The sequence below is a fragment of the Tinamus guttatus genome, unplaced genomic scaffold (assembly GCF_059628265.1).
Source record: "Tinamus guttatus ecotype Peru unplaced genomic scaffold, ASM5962826v1 Tinamus_guttatus_pri_ptg000617l, whole genome shotgun sequence".
Classification (NCBI taxonomy): domain Eukaryota; kingdom Metazoa; phylum Chordata; class Aves; order Tinamiformes; family Tinamidae; genus Tinamus; species Tinamus guttatus.
In genome coordinates, this window is record NW_028289151.1 from 349,281 (window position 1) to 375,336 (window position 26,056).

The 26,056-nt window shown below is 59.3% G+C and overlaps 2 protein-coding genes across 4 annotated transcripts; both read right to left on the reverse strand.

Annotated features, from left to right (window-relative positions):
• Positions 1 to 8,622: 8,622 nt before the first annotated feature.
• LOC104575531 (microtubule-associated protein 1 light chain 3 gamma) lies at positions 8,623 to 9,477 on the reverse strand. The gene is made up of 4 exons (XM_010222870.1): positions 9,426 to 9,477; positions 9,295 to 9,350; positions 8,985 to 9,091; positions 8,623 to 8,797 (listed from the first exon to the last, which is right to left on the reverse strand). Exons 1-4 carry the CDS (start codon positions 9,475 to 9,477, stop codon positions 8,623 to 8,625), a joined length of 390 nt encoding a protein of 129 aa, XP_010221172.1.
• A 2,952-nt stretch (positions 9,478 to 12,429) lies between these two features.
• On the reverse strand, positions 12,430 to 25,107 carry OLFM2 (olfactomedin 2). 3 transcript variants are annotated; one of them, XM_088535137.1, is made up of 6 exons: positions 25,061 to 25,107; positions 18,657 to 18,806; positions 15,887 to 16,042; positions 15,349 to 15,568; positions 15,145 to 15,251; positions 12,430 to 13,123 (listed from the first exon to the last, which is right to left on the reverse strand). In XM_088535137.1, the coding sequence occupies exons 1-6, from the start codon at positions 25,064 to 25,066 to the stop codon at positions 12,446 to 12,448; spliced, it is 1,317 nt and encodes a 438-aa protein (XP_088391263.1). In that variant the 5' UTR covers positions 25,067 to 25,107; the 3' UTR covers positions 12,430 to 12,445. The 3 variants fall into 3 exon arrangements, with proteins under 3 accessions (XP_088391263.1, XP_088391262.1, XP_088391261.1); XM_088535136.1 differs by lacking the exon at positions 25,061 to 25,107 and adding an exon at positions 22,497 to 22,670 and having other exon boundaries at positions 15,887 to 16,036; XM_088535135.1 differs by lacking the exon at positions 25,061 to 25,107 and adding an exon at positions 22,497 to 22,670.
• Between the last annotated feature and the right edge of the window lie 949 nt (positions 25,108 to 26,056).

The following is a 26,056-nucleotide window of genomic DNA, read 5'->3' on the forward strand; positions in this document are numbered from 1 at the left end:
GGAACCTCATGCAAGGTGGGAAGCGGCTTCGGATGCGATTCCCGGTGCCGCTGCATCCCAGGGCGCCCAAGTCCGGAGCGCCCCAGCGGTTTCCTTGGCAACTCCCGATCCTGCTGCGGAGGCGGAGGAAGAGGAGGAGGAGGAGGAGGGCTGCGGTCTCTCCCTTCCCTGCCTGCACTCCGGGGGAGCTCGGCAGCGGCTTGTCAAAACACACAAATGTTTTGGCATTATTTATTAATTCGGCGCGAGCCGCCGAGGCCGGCGCTGGCGGCGGGATCTGCAGCGCTTCCCGCAGAGCCGCGAGGGCGCCCGGAGCGGCCCGGGAGCACTTGGCGTTAGGCACGGGAACACGTGTGTGCAGGCACAGGAACACGTGTGTGTGCATGGGAACACGTATGTGTGCATGGGAACACGTATGCATGGGCATGCGTGTGTGCACATGCATGGGAACACATGTGTGCATGCACAGGCATGCGTGTGTGCATGCATGAGCACGTGTGTGCAGGCACGGGAACATGTGTGTGTGCACGGGAACACGTATGCATGGGCACGCGTGTGTGCACATGCATGGGAACACGTGTGTGTGTGCACAGGCATGCGTGTGTGCATGCATGAGCACTTGTGTGTGCACAGAAACATGTGCAGAAACACGTGTGTGCGTGCACGGGAACACGTATGCATGGGCATGCATGTGTGCACATGCATGGGAACACGTATGTGCATGCACAGGCATGTGTGTGCATGCACAGAAACACGTGTGTGCAGGCACGGGAACACGTGTGTGTGTGCACGGGAACACGTATGCATGGGCATGTATGTGTGCACATGCATGGGGACACGTGTGCATGCATGGGCATGCGCGTGTGCATGCATGAGCACTTGTGTGTGCACAGAAACATGTGCACAAACACGTGTGTGCGTGCACGGGGACACGTGTGCGTGCATGGGAACACGTATGCATGGGCATGCATGTGTGCACATGCATGGGAACACGTGTGTGCATGCACAGGCGTGTGTGTGCATGCACAGAAACACGTGTGTGCAGGCACGGGAACATGTGTGTGTGCACGGGAACACGTATGCATGGGCACCCGTGTGCACATGCATGGGAACACGTGTGTGCATGCACAGGCATGCGTGTGTGCATGCGTGAGCACTTGTGTGTGCACAGAAACATGTGCACAAACACGTGTGTGTGCACGGGGACACGTGTGCGTGCACGGGAACATGTATGCATGGGCATGCATGTGTGCACATGCATGGGAACATGTGTGTGCATGCACAGGCATGCATGTGTGTGCATGCACAGAAACACGTGCGTGCAGGCACGGGAACGTGTGTGTGTGCACGGGAACATGTATGCATGGGCATGCATGTGTGCACATGCATGGGAACACGTATGTTGATGCACAGGCATGTGTGTGCATGCACAGAAACACGTGTGTGCAGGCACAGGAACATGTGTGTGTGTGCACGGGAACACGTATGCATGGCACACATGTGTGCATATGCATGAGAACACGTGTGTGCATGCACAGACATGCGTGTGTGCATGCATGAGCACTTGTGTGTGCACAAACATGTGCACAAACACATATGCACGTGCACGGGGACACGTGTGCGTGCACGGGAACACGTATGAATGGACATGCATGTGTGCACATGCATGGGAACACGTGTGCATGCACAGGCATGCATGTGTGCATGCATGAGTACTTGTGTGCGTGCATGGAACATGTGTGTGCATGCGTGAGCACTTGTGTGTGTGCACAGAAACACATGTGTGTGTGCATGGGGACATGTGTGCGTGCACGGGAACACGTATGCATGGGCACGTGTGGGCACATGCATGGGGACACGTGTGTGCGTGCACGGGCATGCGTGTGTGCGTGTATGAGCACTTGTGTGCATGCACAGAAACACGTGTGTGCAGGCACGGGAACATGTGTGTGTGCACGGGAACACGTATGCATGGCACACATGTGTGCATATGCATGAGAACACGTGTGTGCATGCATGGGCATGCGTGTGTGCATGCGTGAGCACTTGTGTGCATGCCTGAGCACTTGTGTGCATGCACAGAAACACGTGTGTGCAAGGGAACACGTATGCATGGGCACGCATGTGTGCACATGCATGGGAACACGTGTGTGCATGCATGAGCACTTGTGTGTGTGCATGGGATGTGTGTGCATGCGTGAGCACTTGTGTGTGCACAGAAACATGTGTGTGCGTGCATGGGGACATGTGTGCGTGTGCACGGGAACACGTATGCACGGGCACACGTGTGTGCGTGCATGGGAACACGCGCACAGAAACGTGTGTGCAGGCACAGGCACGCGTGTGTGTGCATTCATGGGAACACGTGTGCGCAGGCACGTGTGTGCGTGCATGAGCACTTGTGTGTGCACGGGAACGTGTGTGTGTGTGCATGGGAACACATGTGTGTGTGCACGGGAACACGTGTGTGCGTGCATGAGCACTTGTGTGCGTGTATGAGCACTCCTGTGCGTGCATGGGCACACGTGAGCATGAGCACGTGTGTGTGCATGGGCACATGTGTGTGCATGTCGAGGAAGCTATGTGTGCATGCACAGGCACGTGTGTGTGTGTGCATGTACACATGCATGTGCATGGGCAAGCGTGTGTGCATGCATGGGTGCATGCATGCACAGGCATACACATGTGCATGGACAGGCGTGTGTGTGTGTGTGCATGCACGTGTGCACGTGTGTGCATGCACAGACATGCGTGCCAATATGGGGATAGATTCAGGCAGTGGGTTTGGGGCGAGTTCGTGCCCTCCTGGCCTTCATTTCTCCTGTCCCACTAGTCCTTTTAGAGCCCTTGGCCCATTCTGCCCCATTTAGGGCTTGCTGTTGTGCCCCATTTGGGGCAATTAACGCAAACGAACTTGGAAATAACCAGCAATTAGCAACTGATGCAGCCCCGAGAGCGCTGTGGGGAGCTGCATGAGCCACCAAGGCTCTTTCTGGCGCGGAGATTCGCAGCAGCCACCTGGCTTCCCCGCGGCTCCGAGCCCCTCTCCTGCTGAACGGCTCTCAAAGGCGAATGATGACCATTATCCCGATCCATAGCGGCAAATGATGCATTTCCAGCCCTCCAAGTGCAGCCGCAATTAATCAGAGTCTATTTATGGCAGGCTATTCATCAAAAGGGAAGAAATCATCAACATTGTAATGGGAGGCTTTAATGTCCGCGCATTCAGAAGCGAAGCTCGGCAAGCTGCTTCCAATCTGCACAAACATCTCGCCGCCGTGGAGCGGGAATACATTTCCATATTAATGACCTGAGGGGCTTTTATTACTTCCAGGGAATGTGCTGCTAATGCGGAATGAGCGGGCCGGCTCCGGCAGGATGAGGCCTTGGGATTCTGGGCAAACGCGCCGGTGCTTTGAGCTTGGGCAGGTGCTTCTGCATCTCCCCGTGGCTTGGAGAGCGCGGCTGCAATTTAGTGGCTTTTCAGCAACGTCATGAGGCTGATTTCAACCTAGGGCATCGCTTGGCTTGGCGATCCCGCTGTATCCGCAAGCAGGAGGGATTTGCCGGGACGAGAAGTCCCTGGTGGCCTTGGGTGCTTGGGCAGCTCCTTCGCACTGTATTTGGGCACAAAAAAACATCCGGATTGGATGTTTTGGGCACAAAAATCATCTGTCCAGAGGCTTCTCCTTCCCTGCAGCTCTGTTATGCAGCGGAGCAGCGCGTTCAGGCCGTGTTTTGGTGCAAATAGAGAGCGGAGAGCGACGCGTTGCTTGTGCAGGAGCCGGTGACAAACCTGGCGCTGGTCCCTCTCCGAGCAGGACACAGGGAATCCCTCTGGCTTCTCCGCTTCGCCCTCTTCCAGCGGAGGCATCTGAGTCCCGGGAGCCTTCGTGGTGATGAAAGGGGCAGAAATTCCTCCCTTCCTTTGGTTTATTTATTATGCAAAGTGCTGCAAGAGCCAAACCAGCAGGAGGGGGCCACTAGTGCATGGATAACAAAATTACCCAAACATCAAGGCTTCCTACTGGGAGCACTCGGCGTCAAAGCAGCATTTTTATCCCTCTCCAGCAGCTGTAAATCTACGGAGCAGGAGCCAGGTTATGGTCCTGGAGGGATCCTTAATTTGAGCAAAACAACTCCGATTGTTCCAGGGGATGGGCAGGCACAGAGGGAACCTTGGGAATTACTGGAAAGCCCAGGGCCGGGTGGGGGTTGCATCTTCCACCCGGAGCAAGGCGGAAAACGGAGCTTGGGATGCGGAGCGGGGCCAGGCTGCTCCGCTCCTTAGGATGAATTAGCTCCCATCCTCTCTTCTCCCAACCCGGCTCCTCTGGAGCATCCTCGTGGCGCCGGGAGGTCTTTCCCGGTGCTTCGGAGCCACCCGCTCCGTTCATCCACACGGAGCAGACCCCGGGATCGCTCAGCCGGACGCCCCGACGCGGCAGTGGGGAGAAGCCGCCGCTTTGGGGTGAATCGGGGACAGTTTGGGGGAGCCGGCGGCGGCTCCGCTCCGTCCCAGCCTCCTTCCCATGCAGCGCACGCGCCGCGGGGCTGAGTCACCGGCGCCGCCGGCTCCAGGAGCCGCTTTTCGCCCCCGGTTCCTCCCTCTGAACCGGGGAGAATTCAATTCTCCTCTTTCCGTGTTCGTGCTAACAGCTTGTTCTGCCTTTAAATCACCCTGAGCCCCAGAGCGTGATCCTGCCGGCGCCTCTTCCCAATTGCATCCCTTCCAGCTCCGGCGTTTGCCCCTGGATGCAGCCGGAGAGAAGGTGGGGGGGGCTCGGAGCCAAGTCCTTCCCGGAGGATGGAGCTTGGAGATGCCCTATTCCCATGGGCTGTGGGGTCATTCCCGCCGGATCGAGCTCCCGCTCTCCCAGGAGCGAGATCCCGGCTCCCACGCAGCCCCATCCACCCTCCCCATCCTAATCACTCTCGATAATCCCCAATTCCAGCCCATTTTCTGCTGCTCATTTCGTCTCCCCCCTGCCCTGGCCTTTATCAGGCTGCTCCGCTCACGGATTCCTCCGGAATATCCCAGATTTGACAACATTAGGACGGCTTCATCTTTGGTGGTCTCCAAATCCTCCTTCATCTGCCTTGGTTCAATGCCCAGGGCTCTGGATTGAAACAACAAGCCTTTTAGGAAGCCTTTTAGGAAGGTTTTTGCCCCATTCTTTGGCGCTGTTGTGCCAGAGGCTCCACTCTTATTGCAGCCAACCTTTTAGATCAGCAAAGCGACCAAAATTCACCATTCCCAGCCAACTTTAAACATTTGGGATAAAATAAACCTCCAGCACCAGGGCTGCAGCTGCCCATTGATCATTAATGAAGCATCCGAGGATGAGGCCGGGCTCCTAGGAGGTTCCTCCTCCTCATGAGCTTCCATTAGGGAAGCTCATCCTATTATCTGGAGCGTGCTGATGGGTTTGGACTCCGTCTGCTTGCAGAGCCCTTGGAGATGCAGGGATTTTCCCTCTGGAGCTGCATTTCCAGCCTCCCAACGATGCGGGACCTGCCAGCCGACCTGCTCGCACATGAAATATTCCCTCTCGCCGGCTATAAATAGTGCGAGATGTGACTGCAGTGAAATCACTTTTAATCTAAAGTAATGAGAAGAGGAGGAATGCGGGCAGGAAATATCACCGCTGCAGGATCAACCTGGATTTAGCTCCGAAATTAAACAGCCTGGGGGGATCCCAGGATAAATAAAGGTGAACGAATGGCTCTGGAGAAGGGGGAGCGTCGTGGCCAGGCTCCCTGCTCCTGCATCCCTGTTCCAGCACTCCGCTTGCACAGGGAGCTGCAGGGCCCTCCTGGTTCTCCCTATGGAAGTTGGAATGGCTTCCAGGGGATGCAGCAGCTCCCAGTGCATCTGTTGGAGGAGAAGAGGGAAAATTGGGTCCTCTGGAAGCCTCATGAGACCTGTCTGCAAGGGAGGAGCTGTGGGGAATCCTAAGGATGTGGTGACTCCCCATGCAGGAGCATCCTGCAATGACCACTCCACTGCAAGGTGTTGAGCAAGGCACTTCTTGTGACTTAAATTTCCGCATTTTAAGGTTTCCGTGCATCAAAAAGGACCATCCAACTGCAGCAACAAGGTGCAGAAAAACCTCATTAAAACAGGGGAAGACTTAGGGGGAAACTGGTAGCTTGAGAGCTTTCAAGGAGGACCAGGAAGCAAATGATTGAAAGCATTTAGCTACCTTCTTAATCACCTAAGATTCAATTATGAAACCTTCCGGATGCAGCATTCCTGCAGGAGGAGCAGAAAGGAGTAAAATAAAATAACGGGCGGCCCCTTCATGCAAGGAGCAAAGGAATTTTAGATGGGGACAAAAAACCATCAGGAAGCAGGACTAAGTGAGAGCTTAATCACCTCAATTTGGGTCTGGCTTCATTATTGCGGCTCTCATGGAAAATATCCATTCAGGGGCTAGACAAAGGGAACGGAATATAATCAGGAGCCAATGTGTTGAGCAGCGCTGTGGCACAAACAGCATCTTCAGCGATGAAAGCATAATTTACCAAACAAAGATACATCAATTCTGCTGTCCGATAAGAGCCCGCCAGTAGGTATTTACCTGCTAACGAACGCGCCGTGAAGGGAATCTTAATGATGAGCAAAAAAAAAGGTAAAATCCTGCCCATAGGTGCAGCTGTGGCCTCAGCACATCTGGAAGGAGCCAGGGTGCATCCCGGGCTCATCCCTATCCCATGCTTGTCCAGGTCTTCTTGCCACCATCCAAAGGGCCTCTGCACAGGCATCCCCTCTTGCTCTAGGGAATGCACCGATATTGCATGATTTATTAGAGAAATGGGGTGGAAAAGGACGTGCTTGGGATTACAGCTGGCTCTCACACCAAAGTACTCCTGGCCCCTGCTGAGAAAATTAGTTGCCTTATAATTAACTCAGAGTTATATTGGCAATAAATATGTAATTATATTTGTACTACTATGGGTGGCTTGCGATTACAAATGGCATTTTAGCGGGCTAAACGGCTTGGGGAAAAGTCCATCGGCTTCCTGTCTCCCACTGGTTGACAGGTTTTATGGATTTTCTGGGAGTAAATAAAACACGCGGCCACCAGCCTCCATCATCCGCTTCCAACCTGGTGGGATGCGACACTGCGGAGGGCTCCTGAGCCCCTTCGGATATGGATTTGAGCACGTTCCTGCTGCTGGAAATCTCCTTTTTGGGTTGTTTTTGCATGTGAAGTTAGTGCCGAGCGTTAAAAGGCGGGAGAGTTGGTTGGAGGAGGCTGTTGGAGCCAGCAGAGCCCCATTGCTGGGATCCTGGGAAGGAGAAAGGGAGAGCGGAGGGTTCGGGACCGGAGTCGGGAATGAGTCTAGGGAAAGGAGATGTGATTTCAGGCGGCTTCCATCGTTAAAAAGCCCTTTAATTTAGAGATGAGCTGTGTGTCCCATCTGGTCCCATCCAGCCACCCATCTGTCTCCTGAACCAAGGACAGAAGGGTTAATAGGGCTATTAGCTGCCTTTAACGAGCACGCGCACGCTGCTCCCCATCCCTTCCCAAATGAAATCCCGGTGGCTCCGGACCAGGACACGCTGAGAAGAGGCTGCTCCAGCAGCAGGAACGTGCCAGGGAACAGGGCTCGGAGCCGCCTTGTTCCAGGTTATTCCTCCCTGCAAGTTAACGGAGGCATCGGATGCTCTAGGAAAAGCAGCGTGCGCCGGGGGTGCAAACGCCGCCGCCAGCCCCTTCCCTCTGCCGGGAAGCACTGCCGGATCCGTGCGGATCAGCTGCAGGCTGACACGTTAAATACACATCTAAAAAAAATAAATAATAATAATAATAATAATAAAAACACCCGGCACCTGTGTGGGGAGCCCCTTCCCAACACCTGCAGCTCCAGCATCAGGATAACAGATGGGGACGGATGGGGAGAGCCAGAGCCCTGGGCTCAAACAGCCCCTCTTTGCTCTGCTTTTCCTCCTTTCCTTGGAAAACGCCCCTCGGATGAGGTTTGCCAGCCCAGCGTGATGCAGCTCGGAGGTCGGTGTCCCCTACCCGGCTGCTCCCGCTGTCAGGGCTGACGCCGGTAGCTAATTTTAGAGCGTATTTATTAACATTTTAACATAAAACGTGCATGAAATATTCACCCAGCGTGACAATGCACTTTATCACTAGGGAAGCCTTAAATATTTAAGAGGTGTCTCGCGGCTGCCGTGGCGGGAAGCGGATGCATCCGGCTCACGGCAACGCTCGGACTCGAGCACTGCCAGTCGCTGCTGCCATTTCAGGTCCCCATTGGGATTTTGTCCCCAGTACCAGGCTCGGACCAGGGATTGGGAAGCTGCTTTTTGCAGGCAGCTCTCCAGGCTGCTTCCCGAGCCTTTTCCCTCTCCTATCCCCCTGGAGAAGCCTTGGATAACGCCCAAGACCTCGGGGCTCCGTGTCCCCCGAGGTGACCAAAAGGAAGAATCCCATCTTGTTTTCTTTATTCCGAGTCTTGGAAATTTAAGGAGCGACTAGAACGGATGCAACTTAGACCACAAAATGCCCCAGCCGCCATCCCAGGAAAAGTGACCAAGTGTCACCCATGGAAGTGGCATGGGCGCCGAGCGCTCCGGAAGGGCCATTCCCGGCGGGATGCTCCTCAGCTCCCCGTGGGATGGCCGAACACCTCCTGGGAGGCGTAGGTGAGGTAGAGGAAGCCGTCTTCATCCCGGTGCTCGCGGTAGAGCTCCTGCATGGTGGCCGTCATGCTGGGCAGCGCGCGGTTGTCCGCCAACAGGTAGAAGGTCTGGGAAGATGCCAGGTACAGCCGGGTCCTGCCGGGGACCACGGGTCACTTAATACGGAAGCCGCAGCTCCAAGGAGACCCCCGGGAGCCGGAGCATCTTCCCTGCTCCGTCCCCAATCCCAGGGATCACCCACCCGCTCCTGCAATCAAGCGTGGCTCGTTTGCAGCACCGCTAATTGCCCTAATGAGCCATGCAGCAGCGTGGGGCCCCTTACCGCAGGGTGACGGCAAACTGGGAGAGCGGCAGGTCCTGGGATACCAGGAATTTGGTCCTGTTCAAGGCGGGCAGGTTCTTCTCCTTCTGGTACCGCTCCACCACCACCTGCACCAGGGCAAAGAGGCCCATAGGATTTGGGGACATGGGGACCAAGCTGGTGCTCCAGGGCCACCGCTGGCATCTCCCAGGGATGGGAGGCACTTTGGCACCCTTGGGATGGAGCCAGAGGGACCTTTGTGGCTCATATTGGGTTTTTTTTAGGGAGTAGGCAAGGAATGGCAGGAGATCCTGCGGGAACGGCGCCTTACCGGGATTTTATTGGGGTACTTTATCCGGATCTCCGTCACTTCGTGCATCCTGGCAGCTGCAAAAGAGAAAGGCAGGAATGAGTGAGCTCTGGATCCGGCGCCGGTGCCGGCAGGACTCGACCCGGACGCACCCAGGCTCTTCCTCTGCTTGAAGGGGCGAGCGCTGCCCTCTCCCCACTGCATCTTGGACACCAGCAGGATCTGGGATTTGGCTCTGCCGGGCCTGATATATCCCGGCCTGGAGGAGGAGCCGGCAGTTCCCGCTCGGAGCAGGTGGGATCTGTGGAGCTCCGGAGCGGGAAGCAGCTGGGATTGTTTGCAGCTGTTGCGGGAAGCAGATCGGGGCAACCTGGCCTTGGTGCCGCTTCCCAGCTCCGGAGGTAATTCCTGTCCCCCACCAGCATTCCCGGTGGCATTCCTAGCCCCAGAGGTGATTCCCAGGCCTTGCAACGTTTTCACTTCCAGCAGTATTCCTGGCCCCGGCAGTGCTTCCCGGATGGAACCACATGGAATGAAATGGGTCCTCCTGCATCAGGATCAGGGCTGGCATCCAAGCGGAGCAGCATTCCCATGATGGACGGGAATGCCGAGACCGCCCCGGCACAGCGGCATGCCCAAGGACAATCCATCATCCCAGGTTTTCTTATTTTTTTTTCTGATGTGTTTCATATACATATTTAATATATTTTGCTGTTCGGCGATATATTAAACTGTATTACTTTGCCATAAAAAATCCCTCAGACACGCTCATCACTGGTTTGGAAAATTACATTAGCAATATATATTCCATCTGTGTAGCAAGTTAGGCCATTATAAATTTATACCCCTAATAAATTGAATTCTTGAAACTTTGCGTGGGATCCGAGGTGGAGGTTCACAGAGGAAAGGGGCATTTCTATTCCAGATGATTTCTGAACAATAAACTGATAAATATTAAAGTGTCTCTCCGTTTGCTAATAAAATGAATCGATTACTATTCAGCGACTTAATTCTCTTCCCAGGAAAGCTAATTGCTTTCCTGAGAGAAAAAAAAAAAAAAGTTGCAAACTTAAAAAAAAGCCAATCTCCATTTTAAATTAGTTCATTAACAGTGAACATTTATTATTTATCAGTTTAATTTCCAAATATTGCTGTGAAATTGGGCTGGACTCCGGAATCCCAGGTCTTCATGGAAACACGTTGCTTTCATTAGCATCTACTGATTAATTAAAGATGAAGGGAAATTGCTTTTCCGGGTTGGCGGCAGCTTTCCAAGGCCGAGGAGGGAATGGGCCTTTTTCTGCCTGGAAATGGTCCTGGAATGGGGTTGGTGTCCCCGGATCTTCCCTATGGATCCGGCATCTCCGCCACGGAAGGAGCCCCGTGCTCCCAGCAATGCTGATTTCCTCGGAGAACAAGCAGCGCTGGAATAATCCAAATAAAATAACAAATGCCAGTCCTGGGATGCGGGGGGAGACGGAGGGAAAATTTATATCGGCAGCTTCCCGGCTGCAAGCGGCGGCTCATCTGCATTCCCGCCTTCCCGGCGCAGGGCCCTCCTGGAGCAAATCGCAGCTGAAACTCATAAATAAATCCTCTCCTGCGCAAGGGAAGTTTTATTCATAGCTCGTTTTGTGGCACAGAGGAATGAAAAAAATATATATATGTGCCCCTGGATTTAGCTTTAATCGCACGGTAAATATTGAAGGGGGGGTTGCAGCTCCGGGCAGGAATGCCGGGAGGAGCTGCCTGTCTGTTCCCTGTGGTCCCTCATCCATCCCTCCGGCCTCATCCATCCCTCCGGCCTCATCCATCCCTCTGGCTTCATCCATCCTTCCGGTCTCATCCATCCCTCTGGCTTCATCCATCCCTCCAGGTGCCGTCTCCATCCCTCCAACCCGCTGCCTCCTGCATCCCTCTGCCTCCTCCCTCCATTTCTCCATCCCTGTATCCCTGCATTCTTCCATCCTGCTTCGTTTTCCATCCCTGTGTCCCTCCCTTCTGCTTCCTTCTCCATCCCTCCAGAGGGAACGATGGTCCCGACCCCTCGGTTCCCTGGGAAAATGCCCAGGTTCCTCCTCTTGGTGCTCCATGGACAAGACCTGGGAAAGCTGCTGCCATGGGGACAAGGACCAGGAATGGGCCAGGAAGGGAACCGAGACCAGGACAGCGGAACCAGCCGGATCGGAACCGGCACTGGCTCCCCTGCCATCCCTAAGCCAGTTAGTAAAAATGCTTTGGAAATATACATATATATATATATATAAGAAAACAAAAGCACCAGCTGCATCAAATGTCAAAGAGACTGGTTTTATTTGCCATCAAAATAAATAAATTAAAAACCCAACCAAACAAACTGAGGTCAGCTCGAATGAAGGCAGACGAGATCCATGCGCCATCGACCACGGCAAGAAACAAATGGAAAAGGATTATAAAAATAATAGAGGCGAGGACGAGGAGGAGGATGGGGAGGAGAATAAGGAAGGGGAGACGGAGGATGAGGAGGGAAAGGACAAGAGGAGGAGGACAAGGAGGGGGAAAGGGAGGTGGAGAAGGAGGAGGAGGAAGAGAAGGATAAGGAGGAGCAGGAGGACAAGGAGAAGGAGGGAGACAAGGAGGAGGAAGAGAAAGACCAGGAGGAGGAGGAAGATGAGGACAAAGAGGAGGAGGGAAATGAAGACAAGGAGAAGGACAAGGAGGAAGAAGAGAAGGACTAGGAGAAGGAGGAAGATGAGGACGAGGAGGAGCAGGAGGACAAGGAGGAGGAGGGAGACAAAGACAAGGAGAAAGAGAAGGAGGAACAGGTGGAAGATGAGACAAGGAGAAGGAAGATGAGGACAAGGAGGAGCAGGAAGACAAGGAGGAAGAGGGAAACGAAGACAAGAAGAAGGACAAGGAGGACGAGGAGGGGGACGAAGACAAGGAGAAGGACAAGGAGGAACAGGTGGAAGACGAGGACAAGGAGGAAGAAGAGAAGGACCAGGAGGAGGAGGAAGATGAGGATAGAAAGGAGTAGGAGGACAAGGAGGAGAAGGGAGACGAAGACAAGAAGAAGGTCAAGGAGGACGAGGAGAAGGAGGAAGACAAAGACAAGGAGAAAGAGGAGGAGGATGAGGAGGACCAGGAGGAGGAAGAGGAAGGCTGCCCGGCTCCGACGCGTGGTCCGGAGGGGTCACAGCTCTCCCGACGTCTTTATGACGTGGAAAAGCGTGACGTTGTAGATGACCTGGTGGCCGTTGTTCCAGGTGTAGAGCACCCTCTCGCGCGGGTTGTAGTCCAGCATGGATATATGGGAATACTGGTTGTGGAAGGGGATGTCCGTGTACTCGTAGCTCGACGTGTTGGTGTAGTAGGCGAAGTAGATCTTGGCGCCGGCCAGGTGGGAGTTGGTGACGTAGAGGGTGCCGCAGATGATGAAGGCCTCGCCGGCGCTGCGCTTGGGGTAGCCCGTGTCCCAGCTGCGCAGCACGTCGAGCGTGAGCGGGTCCACGCGGCTCACCACGATGTTCCCCGCGTTCTGGTTGGTGGTGTAGACGGCCCAGAGGCCGTTCTCGTCCACCATGAAGTCGATGTCGGAGAAGCCTCCCCAGGAGTAGGGGAACGTGTTGTTGTAGCCGGCGCCGGGCAGGCTGCGCTGCACCAGGACGCTGCGCGAGCCGAAGTGGTACTTGACGGCCACGTTGCTCTGGTACTTGTTGTAGTAGAGGGAGCCGTTGAAGACCACGTGGCCCGTGCCGGCCCAGGGGTGCGGCAGGAGGTGCTGCACGAAGTTCTGCCCCGTCACGAAGTCGTTGAGGGTGCGGAACTCCAGCACGCGGCGCCCCTTGTAGTAGCCGTCCATGTACCAGACCTGCGGGCGGGCAGCGGGGCTTGGGGCTCGAGCGGGAGGGCTCTGCCCGCCGGCTCGGGGCTGCTCGAGCTGCAGACGGGGCGCTCGGGTGGAAAGGGGAGCCCCAACGCGGGGCGGGCACCCAAGAAGTGCACCGAGGTGCATGCAACCCGGGAAGCGAGCACACCGGTGCATGCACTCCCAGGAGTGAGCACATGGGTGCATGCACCGCAGGAAGGGAGCACACGGGTGCATGCACCCCATGAAGCGAGCATGCAGGTGCATGCACTCCCAGGAGTGAGCACATGGGTGCATGCAACCCAGGAAGTGAGCATGCAGATGCATGCACTCCTAGGAGTGAGCACGTGGTGTCTGCACCCCTGGAAGGGAGCACACGGGTGCATGTGCCCCAGAAAGGGAGCATGCAGGTGCATGTGCTCCCAGGAGTGAGCACACAGGTGTCTGCACCCCTGGAAGGGAGCACATGGGTGCATGCACCCCAGGAAGCGAGCATGCACGTGCATGCGCTTCCAGGAGTGAGCACACAGGTGCATGCACTCCAGGAAGCGAGCGTGTAGGTGCATGTGCTCCCAAGAGTGAGCACACAGGTACATGCACTCCCAGGAAGGAGCACATCGGTGCATGCACCCCAGGAAGTGAGTATGCAGGTGCATGTGCACCCAGGAGTAAGCACACGGTGCCTGCACCCCTGGAATTGAGCACACAGGTGCATGCACCCCAGGAAGCGAGCATGCAGGTGCATGTGCACCCAGGAGTGAGCACACGGGTGCATGCACCCCTGGAAGGGAGCACACGGGTGCATGCACCCCAGGAAGCGAGCATGCAGGTGCATGTGCACCCAGGAGTGAGCACACGGGTGCATGCACCCCTGGAAGGGAGCACACGGGTGCATGCACCCCAGGAAGCGAGCGTGCAGATGCATGTGCTCCCAGAAATAAGCACCCCATGCCTGCATCCCTGGAAGGGAGCACACGGGTGCATGCACCCCAGGAAGCAAGCATGCAGATGCATGTGCTCCCAGAAATGAGCACCCCATGCCTGCATCCCTGGAAGGGAGCACACGGGTGCACGCACCCCAGGAAGCGAGCATGCAGGTGCATGTGCTCCCAGGAGTAAGCACACGGGTGCATGCACCCCATGAAGCGAGCATGCAGGTGCATGCACTCCTAGGAGTGAGCACACAGGTGCATGCACTCCCAGGAATGAGCACATGGGTACATGCACCCCAGGAAGTGAGTATGCAGGTGCATATGCTCCCAGAAATGACCACCCCGTCCCTGCATCCCTGGAAGGGAGCACATGGGTGCATGCACCCCAGGAAGCGAGCATGCACGTGCATGTGCTCCCAGGAGTGAGCACACAGTGTCTGCACCCCAAGAAGCAAGCACCCCTCTCCAGAAGCAAGCACCTGAGTGTATGCCCTCCAGAAGGAAGCATCCAGCGCGTGCACCCCAGTGCTTGTACCCCAGTGTGCGTACCCCAGTGCATGTACCCAAATGTGTGCACCCCAGTGCTTGCACCCCAATGCGTGCACTCCAGTGCATGCATCCCAGTGTGTGTGCCCCAGTGCTTGTACCCCAGTGCATGTACCCAAATGTGTGCACCCCAATGCATGCACGCCAGTGCTTGCACCCTAATGTGTGCATGCAACACAGCATGTGCACCCCAGTGTGTGCACTCCAGTGCATGCACCCCAGTGCTTGTACCCCAGTGTGTGCAGCCCAATGCATGCACCCCAATGCGTGCATGCACCACAGCGTGTGCACCCCAATGCACGCACCCCCGTGTGTGCACCCCAACGCATGCACCCCAGTGCTTGCACCCCAATGCGTGCATGCACCCCAGTGTGTGCACCCCAATGCTTGCACCCCAGTGTGTGCACCCCAACGCATGCACCCCAGTGTGCGCCCATCAGTGGAACCAGCCCCAGTTTGGCCACATCCATGGGAGCCGGGCAGTTTTCCCAAGCCCATCCCGGAGCCATCGCGGTTCCCACGTCCCCGTGCCGCCGCTCCACTCACCCGGCTGTCGGCGCTGGGCGTCATCGTGTCGGTCATCCAGGAGCCGAAACGGGATCCGGAGGCACGGATAGTGATGGGATTGCTGACGCCCGTGAGCTTCCCGCAGCCTGCGGGGACAGAGGGGACGGTGAGGCCGCGCCGTCCCTCCTCTGCATGCAGATGTTTGCTTTTAATAACGTTTTCTTGTCGTTTTGTTCCACGCACCCAGCTTCTGCACGCAGGCGTGCAGGCGTGCCTCGAGCAGCAGCACCCGCTGCTGCAGCTCCTCGTAGTCGTAGGCGCCCATCTCCTCCTGGATGGCCAGCAGGTTGCCCGAGAGGTTCCTCACCTCGTCCTTGAGGTGCGCCACGAGCCGCGTGTCCGCCCTGTACTGCTCCAGCACCGGCAGCAGCGGCAGCAGCTCCCGCATCTTGTCCTTCAGCTCCTGCAAAGCCGCGGGGGAACGCCGGGAACGGGGAGGGAATGCCTGGGATCGGGCATCCTTTCCCCCCGCTTCGGGGGGAAGCTCCATCCCGAGCGCCCCAACCTGGCACAGCCACCGCTACCACCCTGGATGCAGGGTGGGAACCGGTCCCAAAGCACTGGGAATGCGGATAAAATCCCTGCAGGCTGCAGCGGGCACAGGGCGGCCGCGCCAGGAAACCCACCAAAACGCTGCGGTTTCCCCCCCAAAAAAAGCAAGGGGATTTGCAGGGCTCCTTGGCCCGCACGGCTCTGCAACGCTCCATGCAACGCGTGCTACCTGGAAGCTCCTGGCGTTGAGGCTCCGCTGGCCGTCGGCGGCCACCCGCAGCCGCGCGTCCAGGCCCCGCATGAGCGCCTCCGTGTTGCGCACGTACTGCAGGTCGCGGCTGGTCCGCAGGTCCAGCACCTCCATGGACTGCGAGATGTTCTGCACCTGCAGCAGACATCCCTGCTCCGCATGCTGCAACCCCTCCGGATTCACTTGCCATTTGCTTTTTAAGCCCCCCGGATCACGCACGCGGCCGCTCTGCAATCCCGGCGCGGGCTGCAGAGTTGTTTTATTTCCATGCTCCGAACCGGCGCAAACGTGGCCATGTTGCTTAAGCGCTTATTTATTTATTAGCGTGGGCCCTGCTGGCGTTTGCGGTGCGGTTGCAGCCCCTAAAGGGAGCTGTTTAAGAGGCTTTTTTTTGCGGCAAGTTATAATAAAAGTTTAATTGGGTTTGTGGCGGGCACGGAGGTGCAAAGACCGGGAGGAAATTAAATGAAAGCGGCTGCTTGCGCAGGGGAACGGGGCCGCGGCGGCTCCCGCCAGCACTGCTGCAGCAAAAGGGCGCCGATGCAAAATACCAGGCTAAAGTGCACTCGATTTTTTTCTTGCTTTTTTATCATATTTAACCTTTCTGGCAGCCTCGCGGGCTGGTGGACGTGGCCGCACATTGCAGCGGGTCAATCCCATTGCAAGCCAAGTGGCTCTGCAGCTGAAGCTGAATGTGGAAGGCAGCACCAGCAAAGAGCAGGGCTTTGCATCCCAGGACAGCCTGGTACAGTGCACCATGGTGGCATGTGCTGTGACATCGGGCACAGTATCATCGTGAACGGTGTCATTGCAGCCACATATGCACATTGCAGCACCACGGCATCGTGCACGGTGTCATTGCAGCCACATGTGCACATTGCAGCACCACAGCATCGGGCACGGTGCCATCACGAACGGTGTCATTGCAGCCACATGTGCACATCGTAGCACCATGCAGCATGGCATCATGCATGGTGCCATCGTGCACCATGTCACTGCAGCCACACGTGCACATCGCAGCACCACAACATCGTGCACGGTGCCGTCGTGAACGGTGTCATCGCAGCCACACGTACACATTGCAGCAGCACGGCATCATGCACGGTGCCATCATGCACCATGTCACCGCAGCCACATGTGCACATCACAGCACCGTGACATCATGCATGGTGCCATCATGAATGGTGTCATTGCAGCCACATGTGCACATTGCAGCACCGCGGCATTGTGCACGGTGCCATCATGCACCATGTCACTGCAGCCACACGTGCACATTGCAGCGCCGCAGCACCATGCATCCCAGGATCATGCATGGTGCCATTGAGCCCTGTGTCACCGCAGACACACGTGCACATTGCAGCACCACAGCATCGTGCACGGTGCCATCATGCACCATGTCACCACAGCCACACGTGCACATTGCAGCACCACGGCATCGTGCCATCATGCACCATGTCACTGCAGCCACACGTGCACATTGCAGCACCATAGCATCGTGCACGGTGCCATCGTGCACCATGTCGCCGCAGCCACACGTGCACATTGCAGCACCACGGCATCGTGCCATCATGCACCATGTCACTGCAGCCACATGTGCACATTGCAGCACCAGGACATCATGCACGGTGCCATCAAGAACAGTGTCTCCACAGCCACACGTGCACATCGCAGCGCCGCAGCACCATGCATCCCAGGATCATGCATGGTGCCATTGAGCCCCGTGTCACCGCAGCCACACGTGCACATTGCAGCACCACAGCATCGTGCACGGTGCCATCATGCACCATGTCACCACAGCCACATGTGCACATTGCAGCACCGCAGCATCGTGCCATCATGCACCATGTCACTGCAGCCACACGTGCACATTGCAGCACCATAGCATCGTGCACAGTGCCATCGTGCACCATGTCACCGCAGCCACACGTGCACATCGCAGCACCGCAGCACCATGCACCTCAGCGTCATGCACGGTGCCATTGAGTCCCGTGTCACCACAGCCACACGTGCACATTGCAGCACCACGGCATCGTGCCATCATGCACCATGTCACTGCAGCCACACGTGCACATTGCAGCACCATAGCATCGTGCACGGTGCCATCATGCACCATGTCACCACAGCCACACGTGCACATTGCAGCACCACGGCATCGTGCCATCATGCACCATGTCACTGCAGCCACACGTGCACATTGCAGCACCACAGCATCGTGCACGGTGCCATCATGCACCATGTCACCACAGCCACACGTGCACATTGCAGCACCACGGCATCGTGCCATCATGCACCATGTCACTGCAGCCACATGTGCACATTGCAGCACCAGGACATCATGCACGGTGCCATCAAGAACAGTGTCTCCGCAGCCACACATGCACATCGCAGCGCCGCAGCACCATGCACCTCAGCGTCATGCACGGTGCCATTGAGCCCCGTGTCACCACAGCCACACGTGCACATTGCAGCACCACGGCATCGTGCCATCATGCACCATGTCACTGCAGCCACACGTGCACATTACAGCACCATAGCATCGTGCACAGTGCCATCGTGCACCATGTCACTGCAGCCACATGTGCACATTGCAGCACCATAGCATCGTGCACGGTGCCATCGTGCACCATGTCACCGCAGCCACACGTGCACATCGCAGCACCGCAGCACCATGCACCTCAGCGTCATGCATGGTGCCATTGAGCCCCGTGTCACCGCAGCCGCGTGGCAGCACCGCAGCAGCGCCGCTTACCTTCTCCGTGAGCTGCCGGAGCTGGTGGCTGCGCAGGTCCCGGGAGCAGCTGCCCTGCACCGGGATAACGGCCGTGCAGAGGCACTTGCCGTCGGGCGCCTGCGCCGACGTGTAGACCTGCCAGCCCTCATCCGGGCTCTGGAAGAGCGTCTGCGGGAGACGGTGCCATGAGCACGGGAATGGGGGCATCACCTGCCATAGGGGATCCCGGGAATAGGGGGATCTCTGGGAATAGGGGCATCGCCTGCCACAGGGGATCCTGGGAATAGGGGAATCACTGAGAACAGGGGTGTCTGCCATAGGGGATCCCGGGAATGGGGGGATCCCGGGAATAGGGGCATCGTCTGCCATAGGGGATCCCGGATTGCCTGGAACAGGGGTGTCTGCCATAGGGGATCCTGGGAATAGGGGGATCGCTGGGAATAGGGGCATCATCTGCCATAGGGGATCCTGAGAATAGGGGGATCGCTGGGAATAGGGGCATCGCCTGCCATAGGGGATCCTGGGAATAGGGGGATCGCCCGGAACACGGGTGTCTGTCATAGGGCATCCTGGGAATAGGCAGATCCTGGGAATAGGGGCATCGCCTGCCACAGGGAATCCTGGGAATAGGGGGATCGCCTGGAACATTGGTGTCTGTCATAGGGGATCCCAGGAATAGGGGGATCACCGGGAATAGGGGCATCACCTGCCATAGGGGATCCCGGGAATAGGGGGATTGCCTGGAACAGGGGTGTCTGCCATAGGGGATCCTGGGAATAGGAGGATCACTGGGAATAAGGGCATTGCCTGCCATAGGGGATCCTGGGAATAGGGGGATCACCTGGAACATGGGTGTCTGCCATAGGGGATCCTGGGAATAGGGGGATCACTGGGAATAGGGGCATTGCCTGCCATAGGGGATCCTGGGAATAGGGGGATCACCTGGAACATTGGTGTCTGCCATAGGGGATCCCAGGAATAGGGGGATCCCGGGAATAGGGGCATCATCTGCCATAGGGGATCCCAGGAATAGGGGGATCACTGGGAACAGGGGCATCACCTGCTATAGGGGATGCCAGGAATAGGGGGATTGCCGGGAATAGGGGCATCATCTGGCCATAGAGGGACGCTTGGGAATAAGGGGATTGCCAGGAATAGGGGCATCATGTGGTCATAGGGGGACACCCAGGAATAAGGGCATCTTTGGGGCTCCTAGCAGTAGGCGAATAGAGGGGGAATAGAGGAATTCCAGCCATAGGAGAATTGTCTGGACGTAGCTGGAACGTCACCAATAGGGAAATCCCAGCCATAGGGGCATCCCCTGGCCGTAGGGGTGCTCCCAGCCATAGGGCACCCCTGGGAATAGGGCACCTCCAGCCATAGGGACATCCCTTGGCCTTGAGCAAAAGGGAACCCCCCCCAGCAACACAAGGACCCCCAATATTTTGGGTACCCCACCATGGGGGACCCACCACACACATCCCTCTCCACTAGCCCAGCCCATCCATGCACAAGCCGCGTTTTTGCGCCGGGCCCTTTCGCATTTCATGGGCAATTCATAACGATTAGTGAGGAGAACCGAGAGCAAACGCGTCCCCTCCCCGCGGCGCCGCTAAACGAGCCGCTGCCGTAAGGAGCCGGGGCTGGCGCTGCGCACGCCCGGCTTTTAGCTCCGTGTTTCGCATCGGAAGGGATTTATTGGACACGGCGGCAGCTAAATGCCGCTCTCAAATCTCCAGTGCAACAAGCGTAAATTAAGTAACGAGGGTGTAAAACGCTCCCCGGGCGCAGTAAATCCCCCTGTTATTGCAGAGGGAAGCGAACGGCCCCTGCGCTTAGCAGAGCTGCAGCCGCTCCTGAGCCGCATCCGGAGCATTCCCAGAGCATGGGAGCATCCGGGCGGCCGCCTCGGAGCGGGCAAGGGAGCGGCGCCCGGCTGTGGCTGTCACGGATGTGCATGTCTTGCAACGCACCCTTGCACACGTGCGTGTTCACGCTTGCATGAGTGCATGCACCCCCGTGCAAAGCCTTGCACGCATGGCCCTGCATGCGTGCGTGTCCTTATACGCATGCCTTTGCACGGGGGCACTCCAAGCTCTGCATGGCCTTGCACGCACACCCTTGCACACCCAGCCTTGCACCCGCGGCCAGCGGGTGCGTGGGCGGCAGCCCATTCCAGCCACATTAGCGGCGCCGCTTCACGGTGATTAATGATTTTACAATGAAGAGCGAAGGAGCAACTAATGATTAGCCAATTACGGCCGCTGCCCCCCGCATAGGGCTAATGACCCTGCAAGGCGCCGGCGGCTGCGTCGGGCGCACGTGGCGCCGGGCACACGAGGCCGCAGGCGCCCGCCAGCCGGCAACGCGTCTGGCGCCAGATGGGCCGGCCTGGGGCTGCACCGGCCGTGCTGCACGGAGCTGCATGGAGCTGCATGGAGCTGCACTGTGCAACAACGGGCTGCTTGGAGCTGCACGGAGCTGCACGGAGCCGCACCAAGCGACAACGGGCTGCTCGGAGCTGCACGGAGCTGCACGGAGCTGCACGGAGCTGCACTGTGTGACAAGGAGCTGCTCAGAGCTGCACGGAGCTGCACCGAGCGACAACAGGCTGCTCGGAGCTGCACGGAGCTGCACGGAGCTGCGCTGTGCGACAACGGGCTGCTTGGAGCTGCACGGAGTTGCATGGAGCTGTACCTTGCAACAACAAGCTGCATGGAGCTACGCCGAGTTGCAAGGAGCTGCATGGAGTTGCATGGAGATGTATCTTGCAACAACGAGCTGCATGGAGCTACGCCGAGTTGCAAGGAGCTGCACGGAGCTGCATGGAGCTGCACTGCACGGCACCGGGTTGCATCGAACTGCACCGTGTGCCACCGAGCTGCACCGAGCCGGCACCCCGGACCCATGGGTGCCCCGTGCTCCGTGCAGAGCCCGGCACGCGGTGCTGCACCAGCATGGGCTGCACTGGGGGAGCCCCCACCTTGCTCCGGGTGCCCCCCCATGGCACCATTCGGATTGGGGCATCTGGCCCCATGGGGCAGCTCAGCCCCACTGCGGGTCTCGGTGCTGCTTGACCAGGAAGGGGGTCCCAGCCCTACTTGGGGGGGGGGGTCCTGGAACACCCTGAGCAGGGAGGGACCCCCGAGCTGGAGGGGTCCCAGGGCACCTTGTATGTGGGGGGTTGTCCCTTAGCCCCAGTCGGGGGTGACGGTGCATCCCGCCTTTCCGAGGGGGTGGGCAGGGAAGCAGGGAAGTCCCCGAGCCCGGGGGGTCCTGGTGCCTCCTACCTGGTGACAGGGGGTCCCTGGGTCCCACCCGGGAGTCCCCAGCTGATCCCGGTGGGGGCCACCAGCGCCACCGGGGAGGTCCCCACTCTGTCCTGGGAAGGGAGGGGATGTCCCCAGCCCCGCTGGGGGGGTTCTCAGTGCACCGATTCCCGTGGGAGGGGGGTGGTCCCGAGCCCATCGGGAGGGGGGATCCCGCTGCTCCCTGCTGGGGGGTGGGTGAGAAGCGGGATCCCGAGGTGGGGAGACGGGAAATGGGGGGGGAGGATCCCGACTGCTCCCCGCCGGGAGGGTGGGTGAGAAGCGGGATCCCGAGACGGGAAATGGGGGGGGGGATCCCGACTGTTCCCCACCGGGAGGGTGGGGGGAAAAGGGGGTCCCAATGCGCCTCGCCGGGGCGGGAAGCGAGAAAGGGGGGAGATCCCGGTGCCGGTGCCGCATCCTGGAGCCGCCCGGCCGGAGCCGCCGCCGGTGCCGCAGCCCCGCGCCCCGGTCCGGAGCTGAGCGCCGCAGCCCGGTACCTCCCCACGCCCCCCCTCCCCACCCCCGCACCGGTACCGGGGCGACTCACGATCTTCTCGGAGGTGCCGGCCCGCGACACGGCGGTGCCGTTGAGCCCCACGAGCGAGGGCAGCGTCTGGGACATCCAGTTGGTGACCATGGCCATGGTGCTGAGCACCGCCCCGATCTTCAGCAGCGGCACCGTCATGTCGCCGCCGCCGCATCCCCCCCCGGAGCCGGTGCCGGTGCCGGTACCGGTGCCCTCCGGGCCGAGCCGCGCACCGGCCGCGCCGCCCCCGCCGCCTGCGGAGCCGCCGCCGCCGCGCTCGCCCTTATAGCGCGGCCGGCGCCGCTCCGGAGTGACGTCGGCGCCGCTGGCCCCGGGCCAGCCCGGCCCCGGTTCGGTTCCGGTTCGGTCCCAGATCAGGACCTCCCGACCAGGCCCTGCTGGGTGCCGCTGACCTCTCCCGAAACGCCTGCCCCCCGGGACCCTCTGACCGCATCCTGGAGCCGGCAGGACACGGTCTGGCACCATTACCCACCGGACCTGGATCCCCTCTGGATCCCCAGGTCCCTTCCAGGCTCCCCTTCCAGGCATCACTCCCCTCCTGGATCCCTGTCCCCTTCCTGGTGTCCTGGTTCCCCTCCCAGAACCCCAGTTCCCTTCCTGGACCCCTATTCCCCCCTGGCATCACTCCCCTCCTGGATCCCTGTCCCCTTCTTGGTCTCCTGGTTCCCCTCCCAGATCCCCAGTTCCCTTCCTGGATCCCTATTCCCCCCTGGCATCACTCCCCTCCTGGATCCCTGTCCCCTTCCTGGTCTCCTGGTTCCCCTCCCAGATCCCCATTTCCCTTCCTGGACCCCTATTCCCCCCGGCATTGCTCCCCTCCTGGATCCCTGGTTCTCTTCCATGCTCCCCAGCTCCCCTCCTTGTCCTCTTGGTCCTGTGTCCTGTCCCAAAGCAGCATCGGGGACAGCAGGGTTGGGGACATGGGACCCTTAGGGCAGGAGCAGTGACATCGAGCTGGGACTGGAGCCCTGGCCACAAGGGAACCTGCCCCATGGCCACACACGGGGCCAGGAGCATCGGTGCCACATTCCCTCCTCCTGCCCTGATGCCCCTCTTTGGGCTAATGACCCCAGAGGCCACCGCACTCACTGGTCACCTCTAGGCCACCCTGGGCACCTCGACACACCTGGCATTGCCCACCTTGGTGGCATGCAATATCTTGCATGGGCAGCATGCACAGTTTGGTGTGTCATGGCACGGTGCAGCACAGCAGGGCATGGTGCAACATGGCACGGTGCAGCGCAGCATGGCAAGGTGCAGCTCGGCACGGTGCAGCATGGCACAGTGCAGCCTGGCACGGTCCAGCATGGCACGGTGCAGCTCGGCACGGTGCAGCTCGGCTCAGCACCGGATTCCCCTCTGCAGAGCCGCAGCCTCCTGCAAGGCCTGAGCATGGCCCTGTCCCCGTCCCCGTGTGGCGACCGTGGCACGGAGGAGCAGTGCCACCGCGTGGGGACGGGCACGCATGGCACGGGCGCACACCGCCGCGTGCATGTGGGCAGAGCCACTGCTGTATGGAATGGGAATGGGGATAGGGATGGGAATGGGGATAGGGATGGGAATAGGGATGGGAGTGGGAATGGGAATGGCGATACGGATGCAAATGGGAATGGGGATGGGGTTGTGCCTGCAGTGCCCTCTCCTCCAATATCCCTGTTCTCCCGGGATCCCCATGCTCCAGCCTGGCATCCAGCTGGCAGCACCATGGGATGGGGGGCGACACATTCCCGACATCTCCTCTGCTTCTCTCCCATCGTTGGGAGAGCAAATTGCTCTGTAATTCCAGGTTGCAGTTCCAGTTCCATAGTAGCTTTTAGCACTATGTTAGGCCCCGGTCCCAATCCTGAGCCATCCATGGGAACCAGGATCCAGGGAATCTGGATGCAAACACCTCCGCATCCTGACTGCCCTCATCCCCTCCCACTCTCGTGTTGGAGGATTCCGAGGATGCTCCCACCCTCGAACTCCGGGTCCTTCCCAAGACCAGGGAGATGCTGCCCGGACACTGTATCCTGTCTGGTACTGGCACCTCCAGCTCATGGTCCCGTTTCCAGAGGGATTGTGCTGGGAGCCCACTGAGACACGTGCTCATGGAGCAGCTCCAGGACACATGGAGCATCCCACTGGAGCCATTCCCGCTCGGAGCCAGGTGCCACCTGCTGCACTGAGCCCCAGCACATGCCGGCTCCGAGGATGCCGCCCTGGGATGAGGTTGGAGGCTGCTCATGGAAGGGCCTGGAGAGACACCAAGATCCCCCAGCCGCTGGGGCGGTCCCCAAGGGGCAATGGGTCGCTGGCCCCACATCACTGTGGGTCCGTCACGGGTGGGATGGGACATCTGGGTGGGCCCCACGAAAGGTGGCGGATGCCACGACAGGGCACGGAGGTGACACCGCGGGGGTGGTGACGGGGTGGCAAAGCCGCCCACCCGCCCCGCGCGCTGCAGCGGGGCTGGGGAGGGGCCCCGGCGTCCGAGCGCTGCCGCCGTGCGGGGGAGCCGCTGTCACCCTGCGGCGGCGACACCCCCGCTGCAAACGGAGCCCCCCCCCGCCGCCCCCGCTTACCTGCATCGTGGGGGCGCCGGCGCAGAGCAGCAGGACGAGGCCGGGCAGGAGCCGCATCCTGCAGCCGCGGGCCGGACCGGAGCCGGTACCGGGCCCGGCACCGGGGCGCCCGCAGGGCCGGGCCGCCCCGCGCCGCTAGCGCCGCCGCATCCCCGGCCCCGCCGCGGCCGAGCGGGAGCCGCCGCCGCCGCCGGTTGCAGCCGCGGCCCGGCCCGGTGCAGGGAGCGCCGCGCCCGGCAGGGGAGGCTGGCGGCGAACGCGGGGCGGGACCGCGCGGGGCCCAAACGGGCGGCACCGAGCGGGGCCGCGGGCAGCGAGACGGAGCGGGAGGCACCGAGCCCGAGCGGAGCCCGCCGGAGCCCGGCGGAGCCGCGACGCGGGGGAGCGGCCCGAACCGGACCGAACCGGGCCGGGAGGGACGGAGCCGGGTCGGGCGCACTGCGCTGAGCTGGGAGGGACCAAGCCGGGCCGGGCAGCACCCGGGTGGGATCCGGCTCCCGGGGCCTCTCGCCGGGCGCTGCAGATCGCTGGTTTTCCAGGATCTGTGGCAGGGAATGGGACTCTGCGGGATGCCAAGTCCCATCCCATCTTATCCCATCCCATCCCATTCCATCCCATCACAGGCCCCCGGGCCTTGCTGTCACCCGTGTCTCCCACCTGCACTGTCCCCTGTCACCGGTCCCTCTTTGCTCTCAAGTTAATGCCAAGACAAGGAAGGAGAGGGAGATGCCAAGACCCAGCGGCCAGTGTGACGGAAAATTCCAGCGGTGATTCCAACCGCAACGGGATGCACTGCACATGCATTGCTGCGAATACTCCTGCATGCACTTGCAGCCATGCGCAGCACCCGTCGGGCTGTTCCTTGCAACCCCCGGGCACCAGCAGGACCCGGTGCTGCCAGTTTCCTCGGAGCTGAAACAGGCACAAAGTGGCACCAGGCGAGGCGGGAGGTTCAATACAGTCGGTTTATGGCACAGCGACCGCACAGAGCCGGTC

Excerpts from the sequence above, each read along its gene's own strand:
- LOC104575531 (XM_010222870.1), bottom strand. The coding sequence starts at position 9,477 with ATGCAGTGGGGAGAGGGCAGCGCTCGCCCCTTCAAGCAGAGGAAGAGC. Across the intron at positions 9,351-9,425 it reads CAAGCAGAGGAAGAGCCTGG|CTGCCAGGATGCACGAAGTG; the intron begins GTGCGTCCGGGT and ends TCTCTTTTGCAG. Across the intron at positions 9,092-9,294 it reads AGTACCCCAATAAAATCCCG|GTGGTGGTGGAGCGGTACCA; the intron begins GTAAGGCGCCGT and ends GCCCTGGTGCAG.
- OLFM2 (XM_088535135.1), bottom strand. The coding sequence starts at position 22,634 with ATGACGGTGCCGCTGCTGAAGATCGGGGCGGTGCTCAGCACCATGGCC. Across the intron at positions 18,807-22,496 it reads CCGGCACCTCCGAGAAGATC|ACGCTCTTCCAGAGCCCGGA; the intron begins GTGAGTCGCCCC and ends CGTCTCCCGCAG. Across the intron at positions 15,252-15,348 it reads CGCCTGCGTGCAGAAGCTGG|GCTGCGGGAAGCTCACGGGC; the intron begins GTGCGTGGAACA and ends CTGTCCCCGCAG.